This window comes from Stomoxys calcitrans, chromosome 3 (assembly GCF_963082655.1).
Source record: "Stomoxys calcitrans chromosome 3, idStoCalc2.1, whole genome shotgun sequence".
NCBI classification, from domain to species: domain Eukaryota; kingdom Metazoa; phylum Arthropoda; class Insecta; order Diptera; family Muscidae; genus Stomoxys; species Stomoxys calcitrans.
In genome coordinates, this window is record NC_081554.1 from 169857117 (window position 1) to 169872780 (window position 15664).

At 41.1% G+C, this 15664-nt stretch overlaps 1 protein-coding gene across 3 annotated transcripts in view; it reads left to right on the top strand.

The window, feature by feature from the left end:
* The window catches only part of LOC106094212 (1-acyl-sn-glycerol-3-phosphate acyltransferase alpha), a 67700-nt gene extending 52552 nt beyond the window's left edge, over window positions 1-15148 (top strand). For all 3 annotated transcript variants that reach the window (XM_059366056.1, XM_013261410.2, XM_013261411.2), the window contains exons 2-4: window positions 9792-9983; window positions 10055-10188; window positions 14145-15148. In XM_059366056.1, the coding sequence (XP_059222039.1) occupies window positions 9808-9983; window positions 10055-10188; window positions 14145-14650 (816 nt within the window). In that variant the 5' untranslated portion in view covers window positions 9792-9807 and the 3' untranslated portion in view covers window positions 14651-15148. The remainder of the gene's footprint in view (window positions 1-9791; window positions 9984-10054; window positions 10189-14144) is intronic.
* The last annotated feature ends 516 nt before the right edge of the window (window positions 15149-15664 follow it).

Sequence of the window (15664 nt, forward strand, 5' to 3'; positions counted from 1 at the left end):
GCAATTACAGAGTCACAATCTGTGAAAAAATGTGTCAACGCCGACTATATGAAAAATCCGCAATTACTTTTTGGGCAACCCAATATAATGTCATTACAAGGATAGGTATAAATATCTTCTCAGACAGCCAGGCAGCTATTTAATCCCTAGAGAACGTATTTCTGTACCACAAAAACCGCCCTCGACTGTCGCAGATTTCTCAACGAGATGGCTGAACAGTTCAAAATCCACCTGTTCTGGGTGCAGGGTCACAGAGATATTCCAGGGAATTGTAAAGCGCATGAGCTTGCGAGACTAGGAACTACCTTACACACTCCAGGGACACTGGAATCTGTGGGTATGCCTCTAGCGACATGTAGGCCCGAAGGACAACGAATGATAGCTGGTCACAAAGAGGGGGCTGTGAGCATTCCCAAACAATGTGACCTAATCAAGACTTGAATAGGTCTACTGCTTTGCTGTCATTGGCTAGAGCTGAAGGGTCAGTCATTGTTTCCGCCATGACAGATCACTGTCTAATCGGAAAACATGCTGACAGACTGAAGCTTGCCAGCAACGACTTTTGCAGAAGCTGTGAGGGCATCGAAGAAGAAGAGTCTAAAGAACACCTTTTGTGTGTGTGTTTCGCACTAGCAGTCAGAAGGAGTTCCTCTTTTGGTTCCCATTTCTTTGAGAACCTGTCTGATTTAACAGTTGTGAACATTCGCAAGTTGTTGGGCTTTTTAAAGTGATCTGGATAGTTCAACGGTAGGAACTAGAAGGCATTTTCCTTTTTATGTGCGTGTGGTATCACAATTGACGAAAACGTCTATGTCAGTCTGATAGCAGACTGTCATTTAAACCTTACCTAAACTTCCCCTCTTGTGCGTGGGTTGAATTCACCAATTTAGAGCTCATCAAGCTTTACATTGTCAGTATTTTGGAACCATAGTGCATATTTTTTAAAGTGATCTGGATAGTTCAACGGTAGGAACTAGAAGGCATCTTCCTTCTTCTGTGCGTGAGGTATCACAATGGACGAAAACGTCTATGTGAGTCTGATGGCAGACTGCCATTTAAACCTTACCTAAACTACCCCTCCTGTGCGTGGTTTCAATTCACCAATTTAGAGCTCATCAAGCTTTACATTGTCAGTATTTTGGAACCATAGTGCATAACTTATATACACATTAATATTTTAATTGTTCTTAATTTATATCTTATCTTTGGTCTTTTCAATATCTTTACTGCAGGCATATATTTCTAATAACCCCTACTATGCTAGGTTCACTGCTACAGGTAGCAGAAGTCAAATATCTCTTCACATATATGTTTATGAGTCCCCATTTAAGTCATTAATAAATAAATAATTTGCGATTATATCAATAGATTGCATTTCGTAGAATTATCAGGTTAATCTGCTTTTATGGTAATACAATGGCAATTATTAACCATATAACCACACATGGTGGCAATCAATAATGAAATGAACAAAAAATGTACTCTTCTAAATCATATGGGGGTATGGAGAATATAAACGCAATATACCTACCTAATGTCATCTAAGTGATAAGTAATTCAATTAAATTACTCAAAATGTCAGCACATTTCAGATGGCGGCAGAAGCAGGCGGCATTTCTAATTACTACTTCCCCATGATAGTGTAGTTTTTATTGAAAATGTGCGTCCACTTGTGTTACTAATAGTTTATAAAATAATTATTTTTCAACTTTTTTTTTGTTAAACTCATGCCATACGTGATTAATATGGCATGAGTTTAACATGGAAGCTTTTAAGTAAAGTGTTGTCATATCGCACAGTGGGGGGAAAGGGAGAAAAATTTAACATACAGATTACATATGTATGTCTATGTAATATGTACTAGCTATTCAGTGCCGGAGATTGGTTTGTCATTTCGGCAATGATCTAATTAGCAAGAACATGTTTCTAACAATACAGGTTAGCTGACACGAAGTGTTGCCATTTCAAACTACCAAATTTTTTTTTGTGTGAAAATATTTTTTCTCTTTCCAAATGACAAAAATATGTGGAAATAATCTAAATTTCAGAATTCATATACTTTTGCTCGATAGCCCCATAGACAAAGCAAAAAGACATAGAAAAAAGGTTTGCTGAATATAGCAAACACTGTCTGCTGAATATTAGTAGTTAATTTTTTTGCTATTATAGCAGTAGTTCTGCTATTGCAACATTAGTTCTCCAATTTCAAAGCAGTAGGCTGGCTGCTGAAAAGTCTGTTGTTTGCTGAAAGTGGCTGCTGCTTAGTTATGAAGGGGATGTTTGAAAAAAAAAATAAGTATATTTTCCATAATCTTTTTTCTATAAATTGGGTTGCCCAAAAAGTAACTGCGGATTTTTCATATAGTCGGCGTTGACAAATTTTTCCACAGCTTGTGACTCTGTAATTGCATTCTTTCTTCTGTCAGTTATCAGCTGTTACTTTTAGCTTGCTTTAGAAAAAAAGTGTAAAAAAGTATATTTGATTAAAGTTCATTCTAAGTTTTATTAAAAATGCTTTTACTTTCTTTTAAAAAATCCGCAATTACTTTTTGGGCAACCCAATACAAACAAAAGGCCATGCCAGCCATGTACACATTAGTAGAGCAATAACAAACAAGTAAAAAGGCATTAAGTTTGACCAGGCCGAACTTTGGATACCCACCACCTCTGGTATGTAAACCACCTTTCGTCAAAATCCGGTGAAAAATCTCCCATAGCTGTTGCAGAAAAATGTTCCAATTTGGACCAAATACTAATAAGTACAAGTCATTGTTCAATTGTTTATAACAAAATATTGGTCTTTTTAGTAACCATATCTAAAAATAAACCCATCTGAACCATATACGACACGGATGTCGAAAAGCCTAACATAAGTCACTGTGTCAAATTTCAGTGAAATCGGAGTGTAAATGTGCCTTTAGGTTTAACATAACTCAATATCGGCGACATCGGACTATAAATGCGGCTTTTTAAGGGCCAAAACCTTAAATCGAGAGATCGGTCTTTATGGCAGATATATCCAAATCTGAACCGATCTGTGCCATATTGCAGAAGTATGTTGAGGGGCTTAATTAAACTTACTGTCTTAAATTTCGGCGACATCGGACAATAAATACGCCTTTTAATGGGATCAAGCCCCTAAATCGGAGGATCGGTCTTAAATTTCGGCGACATCGGACAATAAATGCGCCTTTTAATGGGCTCAAGCCCCTAAATCGGAGGATCGGTCTATATGGCAGCTATATGCAAAGCTAAATCGATCTAGACCAAATTGCAGAAATATGTGGAGGGGCTTAACTTAACTCTCTTTCCCAAATTTCAGCAACATCGGACAATAAATGCGCCTTTTATGGCCCCAAAACCTGAAACTGAGAGATCGGCCTATATGGCAGCTATATCCAAATCTGGACCGATCTGTGCCATATTGGATAAGTATATTGAGGGGCTGTCCCAAATGTCGGCGACATCGGACAATAAATGCGTCTTTTATGGCCCCAAAACCTGAAACCGAGAGATCGGTCTATATGGCAGCTATATCCAAATCTGAACCGATCTGTGCCATAATGCTAATGTATATCAAGGGGCTTAACTTAACTCACTGTCTTAAATTTCGGCGACATCGGATAATAACTGCGTCTTTTATGGGCCCAAAAGCCTTAAATCGAGAGATCGGTCTATATGGCAGCTATATCCAAATCTGAACCGATTTAATTTATATTGACGAAGGATGTCGAAGGGCCTAACACAACTCACTGTCCCAAATTTCAGCGAAATCGGATAATAAATGTGGCTTTTATGGACCTAAGACCCTAAATCGGAGGTTCGGTCTATATGGCAGCTATATCCAAATCTGTATCGATCTAAGCCAAATTAACGAAGGATCTCGAAGGGCCTAACACAAGTCACTGTCCCAAATTTCACCAAAATCGGATAATAAATGTGGCTTTTATGGGCCTTAGAACTGAAGTCGAGAGATCGATCTATATGGCAGCTATATCCAAATCTGAACCGATTTGAGCTAAATTGACGAAGGATGTCGAAGGGCCTAACACAACTCTCTGTCCCAAATGTCGGCGACATCGGATAATAAATGTGGCTTTTATGGACCTAAGACCCTAAATCGGAGGATCGGTCTATATGGCAGCTATATCCAAATCTGTATCGATCTAAGCCAAATTAACGAAGGATCTCGAAGGGCCTAACACAACTCACTGTCCCAAATTTCAGCAAAATTGGATAATAAATGCGTCTTTTATGGGCCCAAAAGCCTTAAATCGAGAGATCGGTCTATATGGCAGCTATATCCAAATCTGAACCTATTTGAGCTAAATTGACAAAGGATGTCGAAGGGCCTAACACAACGCACTGTCCCAAATTTTAGCAAAATCGAATAATAAATGTGGCTTTTATGGGCCTTAGACCTGAAATCGAGAGATCGGTCTAAATGGCAGCTATATCCAAATCTGGACCGATCTGTTCCAAATTGAAGAAGGATGACCGATCTCTCGATTTAAGGTTTAAGGCCCATAAAATCCGCCTCCACCCGATAATAATTATATAGCCTCTGTTTCCTTCCAAACAAACACAATCTATGAAACTTTTAAGAAAATCGGTTCAGCCAATTATCATATAGTCATAATGGGTCTAATGGCGTTTTTGAGAGGTGGCGTGACCCCCTTTCTTCAATCTGATTTTGTATGCCAGATTCGATATCTACTCCCGAATACCTTTCATTTAAGCCCCATATTGAAATGAACGTCCAATATGTCTGTTTGGGGGAGTTTTGGGGTTGGTGCGGCCCGAAGGGTACTTACACTCAAATTTTAATGCCGTATTCGTATTCTACTCTCCAATACTTTTCATTTGATACCAATATTGTCCCGATCGGTCCACTTTTGATTTTGGGTTGTGTTTTTTTTACATAAGGGGGTCAGGGTCCGTCCCCCTTCTGATACCGACAAATTATATAGCCTATTTTTCCTTCCAGACCAACCTACACAATATGCGAAAAATTTCGAAAAAATCAGTTCTGCCATTTTTCAATCTATACGGAGCAAGCAAACCGAGTCCCATATATCCGTGATTGGCTAATGTGCCCATTTTGGACGTTTTTGTGAGGATGGGGTGACCCCCTATACTTCGATATGAATCTTTATGCCAGATTCGTTATCTACTCCCGCACACTTTTCATTTGATACCCATATTGTCCTTAGCGGTGCACTTTTGATGTTGGGTGATGTTTTTGAGGTAACGGTGGAAGCTCCGCCCCCTTCCGTTATTAATAAATTATAAAGCCTATTCCTACTTCCTGACCATATTCGTAATCTACTCCCGAATACCTTTCATTGAAGTCCCATATTGTCATGATCGGCAAATAAACCTATTTTATGGGGTTTTGGGACTGGCTCGTAGTCTACTCCGATCGGTCCACTTTTATTTTTGGCTAGTTATTTTGGGGTAATGGGAAGGGTCCGCCCTCCTTCCGATATCAAAAAATTATATAGCCTATGTTTCTTTCCTGACCAACCTACACAATCTTTTTTGGGGGTATTCCAAAAACACGAAATTTGTAAAAAATTTGGGGGTAAAATAATCGGGGGGACGCCCCACCCCAAAACCCACCCGAACGGACATGTGCACTGATTGGGACAATATGGGTATCAAATGAAAGGTATTTAAGAGTAGACTACGAATTTGGTATACAAATTTCCCTCTTAAGTTTTGGGGGGGTCCCCCAACCCCCCAAAAAAGCCCCAAGAGGACATTCGCACGGCTTTGGGCAATATGGGTATCAATTGAAAGGTTTTAAGAGTAGAGTACGAAATTGGCATTCAAATGTTACCCTAAGTTTCGGGGGACCCCCCACCCCCAAAGACACCAACCAACAGGACACTTTAACCGCTTTGTAGTATGGGTATGGGTATCAAATGAAAGGTATTTAAAAGTAGAATAAAAATCTGAGACAAAAAATTATTTTTTGGTGTCTGAGGGCCCTCCCTACCACCCAAAAACGCCATATCAGGAAAAATTTACAGATTGGGAAAATATGGATATCAAATGAAAGCTATTTAAAAGTAGAGTCCAATGCTGATATAAAAATGCCATGAAAAACTTCTCTCCAAAGAAGTGTCGCACTGCGCCACGGCGTTCGGACTCGGCTATAAAAAGGAGGCCCCTTATCATTGAGCTTTAACTTGAATCGAACTGCACTCGTAGATATGTTAGAAGTTTGCCCCTTTTCCCTAGTGGAATGGTCATGGGCAAAATTTGTTGTTTGTTTGAAAGTACGTGGGTGGCCGCCCTGAACTGAACATATTTGTGGATTATGGCAAAAAGGGGCTCAAATCTGTATTTGTTTCGTGGCCAAGTGTTTCAGGGACGCCTCACCTCATAAACTCCACTCCCCCTTAACCACACATATTTACCGACTACAGCCATATGTAGCTCTAATGTGATTTTCGGGAGTGGAGTATGAATCTGATATCCACTTTTGGGGCAAAGAGTTTGGCTACTCCAATCCACCACCAAATCCAAGAGAATGAAGTAGATCTAAGATCCAAACTTTAATGGGCGAACCCTCCCCTTACCCTATTTCGGAGATGGGTAGGATATCTAGGGGGCCGCCCCACCTCCAAAGCCACTAGCCAAATGGAATATAAACCAATAATGACAATATGGGACTCAAGGGAAAGATATTTGAGGCCAGAGCACGAATCTGATACATGGGGATCCGCCTCACTCTCAAAAACACCCCCATACCGCACATATTTACCGACCATAGCAATATACGGCTCCAATGAAAGGTATTTGGGAGAAGGGCACCAATATAATATCCACATTGGAGCGAAATATCTGAAAGGCCGTACCAGCACCACCAAATAAAACTTATTTCCTGACGTGACCGTATAGGGCTCAGATAAAATAAGAGAGTGAAAGAAGGCGCAAAGGAACGGGCCCTATCCAGCTTAAAACTAGCTGGATAGGGCCCGCTCCTTTGCGTATCTCAGAGTTGCGTGGTATGTCTACGTTTATGTTTAAGTGAAACAAGTGAAAGCGTGCTAAGTTCGGCCGGGCCGAATCTTGTATACCCTCCACCATGGATCGCATTTGTCGAGTTTTTTTCACAAAAAAGGATATAAGAAAAGATTTACTCTGCTATTAGAGCGATATCAAGATATGGTCCGGTTTGGACCACAATTAAATTATATGTTGGAGACCTGTGTAATATGTCCCTTTGGGGTCTCAAGAAGTAAAATAGAGAGATTGATTTATATGGGAGCTGTATCGGGCTATAGACCGATTCAGACCATAATAAACACGTATGTTGATGGTCATGAGAGGATCCGTCGTGCAAAATTTCATTCCAATCAGATAATAATTGCGACCTCTAGAGGCTCAAGAAGTCAAGATCCCAGATCGGTTTATATGGCAGATATATCAGGTTATGAACCGATTTCAAGCATACTTAGCACAGTCGTTGGATATCACAACAAAACACGTCGTGCCAAATTTCATTCCAATCGGATAATAATTGCGACCACTAGAGGCTCAAGAAGTCATGATCCCAGATCGGTTTATATGGCAGCTATATAAGGTTATGAGCCGATTTGAACCATACTTAGCACAGTTGTTGGATATCATAACAAAATACTTCGTGCAAAAATTCATTCAAATCGGATAAGAATTGCGCCCTCTAGAGACTCAAGAGGTCAAGACCCAAGATCGGTTTATATGACAGCTATATCTGGTTATAGACCGATTTGAACCATACTTAGCACAGTTGTTGGATATCATAAAAAAACACGTCGTGCAAAATTTCATTCACATCGGATAAAAATTGCGCACTTTAGAGGCTCAAGAAGGCAAGACCCAAGATCGGTTTATATGGCAGCTATATCAGGTTATAGACCGATTCGAACCATACTTGGCGTAGTAGTTGGATATCATAACAGAACATGTCGTGCAAAATTTCATTCCAATCGGATAATAATTGCGACCACTAGAGGCTCAAGAAGTCAAGATCCCAGATCGGTTTATATGGCAGCTATATAAGGTTATGAGCCGATTTGAACCATACTTAGCACAGTTGTTGGATATCATAAAAAAACACGTAGTGCGAAATTCCATTCATATCGGATAAAAATTGCGCACTCTAGAGGCTCAAGCAGTCAAGATCCCAGATCGGTTTATATGGCAGCTATATAAGGTTATGAACCGATTTGAACCATACTTGGCACAGTCTTTGGATATCATAACAAAAAAACACGTCGTGCAAAATTTCATTTTAATCAGATAAGAATTACGCCCTCTAGAGGCTCAAGAAGACAAGACCCAAGATCGGTTTATATGACAGCTATATCAGATTATGGACCGATTCGAACCATACATGGCGTAGTAGTTGGATATCATAACAGAACATGTCGTGCAAAATTTCATTCCAATCGGATAAGAATTGCGCTCTCTAAAGGCTCAAGACCCAAGATCGGTTATATGGCAGCTATATCAGGTTATGAACCGATTTGAACCATGCATGGCACAGTCGTTGGATATCACAACAAAACACGTCGTGCAAAATTTCATTGCAATCGGATAAGAATTGCGCACTCTAGAGACTCAAGAAGTCAAGACCCAAAATCGGTTTATATGGCAGCTATATAAGATTATGAGCCGATTTGAACCATACTTAGCACAGTTGTTGGATATCATAACAAAATACTTCGTGCAAAAATTCATTTAAATCGGATAAGAATTGCGCCTTCTAGAGACTCAAGAAATCAAGACCCAAAATCGGTTTATATGACAGCTATATCAGGTTATGGACCGATTCGACCCATACTTGGAGTAGTAGTTGGATATCATAACAGAACACGTCGTGCAAAATTTCATTCACATCGGATAAAAATTGCGCACTCTAGAGGCTCAAGAAGGCAAGACCCAAGATCGGTTTATATGGCAGCTATATCAGGTTATGGACCGATTCGAACCATACTTGTCGCTGTTGTTGAATATCATAACAAAACACGTCATGCAAAACTTCATTCCAATCGGATAAGAATTGCGCACTCTAGAGGCTCAAGAAGTTAAGAAGTCAAGACCCAAGATCGGTTTGGCAGCTATATCAAAACATGGACCGATATGGCCCATTTACAATACCAACCGACCTACACTAATAAGAAGTATCTGTGCAAATTTTCAAGCGGCTAGCTTTACTCCTTCGGAAGTTAGTGTGCTTTCGACAGACAGACGGACGGACGGACAGGCGGACGGACATGGCTAGATCGACATAAAATGTCGCGACGATCAAGAATATATGTACTTTATGGGGTCTCAGTCGAATATTTCGAGGAGTTACAAACAGAATGACGAAATTAGTATACCCCCCATCCTATGGTGGAGGGTATAAAAAGGATGTCATAATTCGTTACACCCATGATTTGGCGATTTGATTTGCAAATAATTTCTTGTCAGGTTTTTTTTATGTGGCTAACGAGTGATCAAGGTGGCGTATGATGTATGACCTATCTATGCATAATCATCATACACACCCATGTCCAATAAACTTAATATAGGAATTTTTTTATTTATATGGTTGGTGCTGTGTCAGAGGTTTTTGCCTAACTATGAACTTTATGGTCTACTTTTCCACTTGACCATAACCGTAGACATACCAACGATTTCTGTCATATATTATGAAGAACCCAAGGCTTGTCTTAGTGACCATTGTCATTTAAAGACTTTATTGAGCAGATTATCACCTAAAATTCTGTTATTTTGTTGTTTTTTTTTTCTAGGTATCTATCAAAAACTATGGCCTGCGTATGCGAAATGATAGGGCTTGCCTGTTTAGTGGCGCTCTTTATGAGTTTCTCCAACAAAGCACCATATCAATTGAAGATGACCATATTTCTGATTGGTAATGGAATCATCGTACTTATCTGTCTACCATTTATGTTCTTTAGACCGAGAGATTACAGAAATGCCCTGTGAGTATAATCCGCATTTATTGATGCCAACATTCAGGCCAACTTTTTTTACGAAAAATTTATTTATTTAGCGGTCCGGCCTGGGGTTGCCGGCAACTGTGCAAGGCCTTGGGTGTAACCATGGAAGTACGAGGCTTGGAAAATATACGCAAAGACCATGGTAGTGTGGTTTTGATGAATCATCAGAGTTCTTTGGACCTATGCGGTATGTATGCTGAATATAAAATTTAATTTTTAAACAAGTTAAAGCGTGCTAAGTTCGGCCGGGTCGAATCTTATATACCCTCCACCATGGAATGCATTAGTCAAGTTTTTCGCACGTTTTATCTTAATAGGTAGATTGGCAAGCAAAAAAAGATGAGAATTGATTTCCATAGTTGCTGAAGAAATAAATTTGAAAAATATGTTATATGGGAGCTCTGTCAGGTTATGGACCGATTCTGACTATACTTGGCACGAAACTTGCAGGTCAGAGTTGAAGTCAACGTGCACAATTTGATAGAAATCGGGTAAGAGTTCTTGGGGAATGTTGCCAAATCAAGAAATAGGTTATATGGAAGCTCTGTCGGGTTAGGGACCGATTCTGACTATACTTGGTACTAATGTTGCAGTTTATAGTTGAAGTCAACGTGCACAATTTGAAACAAATCGGGTAAGAATAGCGCATTCCTGGGGGGTTCAAGAACTACATTCGGGAGATTGGTTTATATGGAAGCTACATCAGGTTATAAACCGATTCAGACCATGCTTGGCACAAATGTTGTAGGTCATATAAAAAGTCATTGTGCGAAATTTCAGTTAAATCGGGAACGAATTGGGCACTCTAGGGGCTCAAGAAGTATATTCGGGAGATCGGTTTATATGGAAGCTTTATCAGGTTATAAACCGATTCAGACCATGCTTGGCACAAATGTTGTAGGTCATATAAAACGTCAATGTGCGAAATTTCAGTTAAATCGGGAACGAATTGAACATTCTAGGGGCTCAAGAAGTATTGGGTTGCCCAAAAAGTAATTGCGGATTTTTCATATAGTCGGCGTTGACAAATTTTTTCAACGGCTTGTGACTCTGTAATTGCATTCTTTCTTCTGTCAGTTATCAGCTGTTACTTTTAGCTTGCTTTAGAAAAAAAGTGTAAAAAAAGTATATTTGATTAAAGTTCATTCTAAGTTTTATTAAAAATGCATTTACTTTCTTTTAAAAAATCCGCAATTACTTTTTGGGCAACCTAATATATTCGGGAGATCGGTTTATATGGAAGCTATATCAGGTTATCAACCGATTCAGACCATGCTTGGCACAAATGTTATAGGTCATATAAAAAGTCATTGTGCGAAATTTCAGTTAAATGGGGAAAGAATTGAGCACTCTAGGGGCTCAAAAAGAATATTCGGGAAATCGGTTTATATGGAAGCTATATCAGTTTATGAACCAATTCTGCCTATACTTGACACGAATGTTGGACAATCCCATGGCAGCCGGTTGTACGCACCGGATTGACCCGGTGGAATCCTCATCGGCAAGGGCTGCCGCCTCAGTGTACGTGTTCGTCATTTTTCGTCATGGGAGAGGCACATCCCGGAGTGCTTTCTCCGCACGCTTCTGGTCCGTGCCGGGATTGAAAAGAACCCCGGACCCAGGTTCTGTTCAGTTTGCTAGAACCGCCTTCATCATCGGTCGGTGTCGGTGAGGTGTAACCGGTGCATGGAGTGGGTATATTTCCGTTCTTGCTCTGGCCTAACTTCACTACGGGAGTATAGTCATACGGGCTATGTCGCAAGGTGCTGTGCGAACATAGCCAGCAGTGGGTCACAAGCGTCGTCTTCGTCGCCATCGGCGTCCTCGTCGTCGGACTATGTGACCCCCCCGACCTCTCCCGTACGGAGTCCGTGGCAAGATCGATGAGATCGTAGGCTTTATGAGTCGGAAGTGCATATTGGTCGCAGCGATCCAGGAGACAAAGCTGACCAACACCTGCAACTTGCATAGTTGTCACGGTTACAATGTGCTACGTAAGGATCGCTCAAGGAATGCAGGTGGGGGATTGGCCTTCGTTATACACCATTCCGTGCAGTATAGACCTATCTCGCCTGCGCTTGACGCTAGTGACCCCTACATGGAATGTATGGGGGTAGCAGGCAGGTCTGGTACTGCCGAGATAGAGATATGTAACCGAGATAAAGATATATAACGTGTATATACCGCCGGTTGGTAGCTGTGTCCCGATTAATGGCCAGGCCTACAACCCCGACATAAGTGGGTTGCTATCTGGCCATAAGTGGGTTGCTATCTGGTTCTGGGGGATTTTAATGCGCATCACACGCCATGGCATTCTCCCCTAGGTAACGACCAGCGTGGCATAGCTTTGGCAGAGCAGATAGATAGATCCACGTTTTGCACGGTGAATGAGGATGCCCCCACTAGGATTACGAGGAGGTGCAGCAGCTCGCCAGACATCTCAATTGCATCCCCTGATCTCCTGAGTGACGTATGCTGGCAAGCCGTCATCTCTTTGGGGTCAGACCACCTCCCCATAATTCTCACCATCGACCGACCACCCGACTTCATAACCTCTGAGCGCCGGACGTATCAATTATAAGAAGGCCGTTTGGACTGGCTTCAGAGAGTACACCAATCGCCGCTTCAGCGAACTGCCACCCCCCTCTGATGTGCTTGTGGCCGAGAGGAAATTCCGAGACATCATTAACGCAGCAGCCGCTCGCTTTATACCAGCCGGTAGAATACCCCAAGTGCGGCCCAATTTCCCGGCGCAAGCAGTGGTACTCGCAGACGAGCGTGATGGGATTCGTGCTATGGATCCCGCTAACCCCAGAATCAGCGAGCTGAATCTGGAAATAAACAGGGTAGTCAACGAATATAAGCGGAATTTGTGGCTGGAACACTTGGAGCAATGTAACTTAGGCACCAGTGTAGGCAAACTGTGGGCCACTGTTAAGTCACTCTCGAACCCCGGTAGACGGGACGACAGGACCTCAGTCACTTTTGGCGTGATAACCGTGACTGATCCGAAGAGATGCGCCAGGTTGTTCAACCGTCAATTTATTGTGCATTCCGTATCGCCGTATTCGTGGTCTCCGAGCCGATGAACAGCCATCACAATTTACCGTGGGCGAAGTTACGAATGTCATCCGTGGCGCCAAATCCTCCAAGGCGTTGGGCCCCGACGGAATCTCTACATTGATGTTGAAGAATTTGGATTCACCTGGAGTTGAGTAACTTACCACTGTCCTCAACCTGTCATTGAACATTCTTATAGTTCCCGATGTCTGGAAAATGGGCAGAGTGATCCCGCTACTGAAGCCTGGAAAACGACCCGAGTTTGGGGGAGTCGTACAGACCGATCTCCCTTCTCTCACCAGTGGCAAAGACGCTTGAGACATTACTCCTCCCGAGCCTCGTTGGAGAATTTCCATTCGTCGAGCATCAACATGGATTTCGGAGACTGCACAGCACAACAACAGCTTGCAATGCCTTCACCACACACATTTGCCGTGGCTTCAATCAACCCAGGCCATGTGATAGGACGGTCCTCGTGGCACTGGACCTATCGAAGGCATTCGACACGGTCAACCATGCCAGATGCAAGATGTATGTCCCGATTGTAACCAGGGACCGAACGATACACGTCACCTGTTTAACTGCCCGGCGAGACCCATTCGATTCAGACCCAGATACCTGTGGACGCACCCCATCTTAGTCGCAGAGTTCCTGGGTCTTGACACTCAACAGAATCAAGCAGACGAAAGATAGAACACAATAAACTGCTACAACAACAACAACGAATGTTGGAAGTCATATTAAAAGTCATTGTGCGAAATTTCAATCAAGTCGTGAAAGAATAGCGCCCTCTAGGGACTCAAGATGTATATTCGGGAGATCGGTTTATATGGGAGCTATATCAAATCATGGACCCATTCAGACCATACCTAGCACGAATGTTGGAGGTTTTTGTTTGTATTCTCTTTGTTGTTATCTTCTTTCTCACATATTCTCTGCTCATGTACGCACACGTATCCACACGCACACAAATTTCTTTGCGTGTGTTGGCAAAAGTACGATCAGCTTGATGACAAGATGGCAGATTGTAACATACATTAAAAAACATCTCATTAATATATTATCACTCTCGTTTTCTTACAGTTCTCGCCTATCTCTGGCCCGTCATAGGCCGTGCCACCGTCGTATCCAAAAGGGAAATTTTATATTTACCATTTTTCGGATTCGGCTCATGGCTATGGGGCACACTATTTATTAACAGATCTCGCAAAACGGATTCCATAAACGCCTTACAAAAGGAATCGAAAGCTATCAACGAAAGAAATTGCAAACTATTGCTCTTCCCCGAGGGAACACGTAATTCTAAGGACACCTTGCTGCCTTTCAAAAAAGGATCCTTCCACATTGCCCTCCAAAGTCAATGTCCAATCCAGCCAGTGGTTATCTCCAAATATTGGTTCTTAGATGGCGAAAATAAAATCTTCCGACCTGGCCATGCCATCATTAATATCCTGCCCGAGATCCAAACGGCTGGATCCAAGAAAGAAGATATGGATGCGATTATTGAGAAAACACGCAACATCATGCAATCAGAGTATACAAAACTTAGCCAAGAAGCCAAGGCACTAAATCCCAAAAAGCATGTCTAGTTTCACGGCATGCCAAATGAACACCGAACAACCGCATAAAAGAGCTCTAGTTGTATCTCAGGTATTGCACGATATTCCTACTCTAAACAAACAAACAAACAAACAAAATGAAAATCAGCTAAAAACGAAGACGATGACGAAAATGGCGATGAACACAAACAATTTCGTATTTACAAGCAAGTACTTCAAATACTGCTACAGCATACAACCAACCACATTAGATTTAAAATATCATTTTTTTCTTTCGGACTTTATTCCTAACGCTTGAAGATCGAAATGAGAAGACAACTGAAACCAACTTCTTGTGTGTAGAAAGATTATTTTATTGTTTTTAAGTTATTATTATTATTATTATTACTTAGGTATTGTATTTTCTAAATGTATGAAATATACATAATCCATACATAGTAAATTTAACAAATTGTATTATAATAAATGCGTTAAAAAAACAAAGGCAAACATGAAATTCAAATAAAACAAACATGGTTAAAAACTTGACATCACATTGTGCAAAGACTCCTTAATAGGTATTAAGTGTATACATGGTACACTGCCAGAAGGTACAGTCAATTGCTAAAATTCAGGACATTCATGCACTTGTAAGGCGAGGCCGAGGATGCACTTATAAGGTGAGGTCATGCGAACAACTGAGTATTATTTTGTATTTTTCTTTTAATTTTGCAGTAAATCTAAATGTCAAAGGCGTGATAACACAGCTATTTGATCCGATATTCCACACATAAGCAACAAATCAGTGTTATAATGGTGAAAATACAAATATTGTATAAAACACATTTGAAAAAGATAAGTTGCAAAACAAAGTTTAATTCTAATACCACTTTGACATTTCAATTTACGGCATTTGCCACTCAAGGCCAAGGCGGATTTAAAAAGATGGTCTCACGCTTACAGCCGTTAATTTTTGTTTGCATTCTCTTTGTTGTTATCTTCTTTCTCTCATATTCTCCGCTCATGTACGCACACGTATACACGCACACAAATTTCTTTGCGTGT